This window comes from Macaca fascicularis, chromosome 16, assembly GCF_037993035.2.
Source record: "Macaca fascicularis isolate 582-1 chromosome 16, T2T-MFA8v1.1".
NCBI classification, from domain to species: Eukaryota; Metazoa; Chordata; class Mammalia; order Primates; family Cercopithecidae; genus Macaca; species Macaca fascicularis.
The window spans coordinates 37,133,775-37,136,291 of NC_088390.1; the positions used below are offsets into that span (position 1 = coordinate 37,133,775).

The following is a 2,517-nucleotide window of genomic DNA, read 5'->3' on the forward strand; positions in this document are numbered from 1 at the left end:
CTCAACTTAACGGTGTCCATTCAAGGAGTGAACTCTCCTAGAGCATGCATATTACGATTTGAGTTATAACATATTCGCAGTTTCAATGTTCCAGAACTGTGCCTCCGTTGTACAGTGGATAACTCTGTGGTAGCCCTCCCCATCTCTCCCAGTGTCCCTCCATTTCACCTCTTCCTAATCTTTGCCTATGATTCCTCTTAACCAGTGATTTTAATATGTCAGAAAAACAAAACCAAACTCAATACTGGTTTACCTTTTAAAAGAGCATCTTTATTATTTCCCCAGGCCGATCACAGCCCTGACCAAAAGCATCCGATACACATTGGTCAGTCTGGTGGCTTTGGTACAATGACTGCCTACAGCAGGCCAATGACAGCCACTCACTTGTCACCAAACACAGTGTGAGGGAAGGGGGAGGGCACAGGGGAACTCTCAGAGCAAACAATCACAAACACACTGTGAAATCGAAAATAATTTACACAAACTCAATAGTATAAATAAATAAAAATTTAAGTTAAAAAGAGTCCCACAGTGGCTGTTGGGCAACAACCAGTCCATAGAAGAGGTAGCTGTGGAGGTCACAGGGATGTTCCCAAGGCTCAGGCTCCTGCTCCCCACTGGGTCCACCGAGGTCACTGGGCCTCGAAGCTTCCGGACCCCTCAGGCACTCAGCTCCAGGTCGCTGACGTATTTCTGGACCCAGTCCTCACTGGGGTCAGCACAGACCTGCCGGCCTCTCTTGGTTAGGAAGCTGTGGAGAAGGGAGGAAGGTTAAGCACTGGGGAATCCAGCAGGGGAATCCCGGGCCCACCGTGGCCGCTCTCTGTCCTGGGCAGCTCAGGGCCTGCTCCTCTCTCAGCGACCCCCTGCCTATCTCTGTCTAGAGAGCTTCTGTCAGGGACTCCGGGCGGGGGCACTCTCAGAGGGTCCTGTTACCTCATTCCTGTCCTTTTCCTCTGGGCTGGGACAGCCCTTCCTGACTCTGTAACACTTGCCCCACTCCAGCCCCAAGTCAGGTCACACCTCGGAGCCCTGGGTCCTGTATCCCTGATAGGCTCTGGAAGGCTGGGCCTTTCCAGGATGGCCTTCTGGCCTGTCTCTGCCCCCACCCGACCCTCCCTACCTCCCTAGAGGCGAGCAGGAAGACTGGCACTTACATGACACCGGGCTTGGAGCACTGGCTGCTGGTCTCAAAGTAGTCAGCTACGAAATTCTGTGGAATGTGCCGGGAGATGTAGCTGAAGCAGCAGGAGGTCGGGGTGTCAGCAGCAACTGTGGAGAAAAGACGATAAGCCCAAGTCAGAGATCAGAAGAAAAGGCCAGGCAGCTTCTGATCCCCGAGCGGCTGAGGAAGGCAGGCTTGCCCAGACCAAGTGACTGGAAGGCATTTGGGCGTTTTTGCGGAGAAATGTTTCTGTCTTTGTTTCTGTCTATTTCCTTCTTTCCCCTTGACTCTTCACAGTGGATTCTCTGTTTCTCTGTGTGATCCAGATACCTGAACGGACTGTTCTCTTATCTCAGCTCTCTTCAAGGAATTTTGTCTGGTTCAAGAAGTCAGACCCCAGCCCAAGAGAAGCCTTGGACATCTCTCATAAGACATCCAAGGGACAGAGCTCCTGGGAGACCTAGGGTAAGCTGGAGAGTGAACAACAGGCCCCACTGGGAAGTAACCAGCCCTGGATTCTGCCTCTTGTAAACTGACTTGTTTCCAACCCTGTTTTTCTATCTGTACAAGGGACCCCTGCCCCTGCCTAGATTCTCATACCTGGAGACTAGGAGGGCTAAGACCCCTTCTAGAGATAAAAATAAAAGTTGTGAAGAAAAAGACCAAGGTGTTTGGCAGCCTTTAAGAAGTTCCTTTTTTTCTCTTGGGGGGGGCTCTCAGGCCACAAGAAAAGACTGATGTGGTCTAACCGTGGCCAGAGACTGGTGAAACCCACAACGAAACTCGGACTCACGTGGTGCAGAGAAGACCGGCTTGCAGAGAGCCACGGTGCAGAGGAGGACGGCAAGGGCAGCAGTGGAGACCTGCATGATTCTGAGCAGGTGATGGAATGTGGGCTCGAGTGTCAGCAGAACCAAGAAGGGACTGACCCCTCTCTGCTGCCTGTGTCCTCCTGAAGTCTGAAGCCATCTCTCCTTCTCTTTATAGGCAGCCCTGGCGGATGGGGAAATGGAATCTGGGGGTGAGGAGGGAAATTTTTAAGCATAGTGATGCTGTCATGCTGTGTGTTGCACAACCCAGGGTCCCTGGTGACCACAGGGGCTCAGGATATCCAAGAATAGCATCTCTGAGCGATTCTCTAACTCTCAACTCTCAACTCATGGCTGGTTCTAGCTTCATGGGGAAATGGTTTCTCCTGTGAGTGTGAAAAGGGGTGTGTGTCAACCCAAGGCTATTCTTAGCTGATCCCTTCTCATAAGAACTGGTCTATGCGGCCAGGCATGGTGGCTCACGCCTGTAATCCCAGCAGTTTGGGAGGCTGAGGCGGCGGATCACCTGAGGTCAGGAGTTTG

General features: G+C 52.0%; 1 protein-coding gene across 1 annotated transcript; it reads right to left on the bottom strand.

The window, feature by feature from the left end:
- Positions 1-248: 248 nt before the first annotated feature.
- LOC102118223 (C-C motif chemokine 3-like 1) lies at positions 249-2,176 on the bottom strand. Its single transcript, XM_005595249.4, has 3 exons — positions 1,959-2,176; positions 1,158-1,272; positions 249-751 (listed from the first exon to the last, which is right to left on the bottom strand). Exons 1-3 carry the CDS (start codon positions 2,032-2,034, stop codon positions 661-663), a joined length of 282 nt encoding a protein of 93 aa, XP_005595306.3. The 5' UTR covers positions 2,035-2,176; the 3' UTR covers positions 249-660.
- Between the last annotated feature and the right edge of the window lie 341 nt (positions 2,177-2,517).

Excerpts from the sequence above, each read along its gene's own strand:
- LOC102118223 (XM_005595249.4), bottom strand. The coding sequence starts at position 2,034 with ATGCAGGTCTCCACTGCTGCCCTTGCCGTCCTCCTCTGCACCGTGGCT. Across the intron at positions 1,273-1,958 it reads GCCGGTCTTCTCTGCACCAC|TTGCTGCTGACACCCCGACC; the intron begins GTGAGTCCGAGT and ends TTTTCTCCACAG. Across the intron at positions 752-1,157 it reads TGCTCCAAGCCCGGTGTCAT|CTTCCTAACCAAGAGAGGCC; the intron begins GTAAGTGCCAGT and ends CCTTCTCCACAG.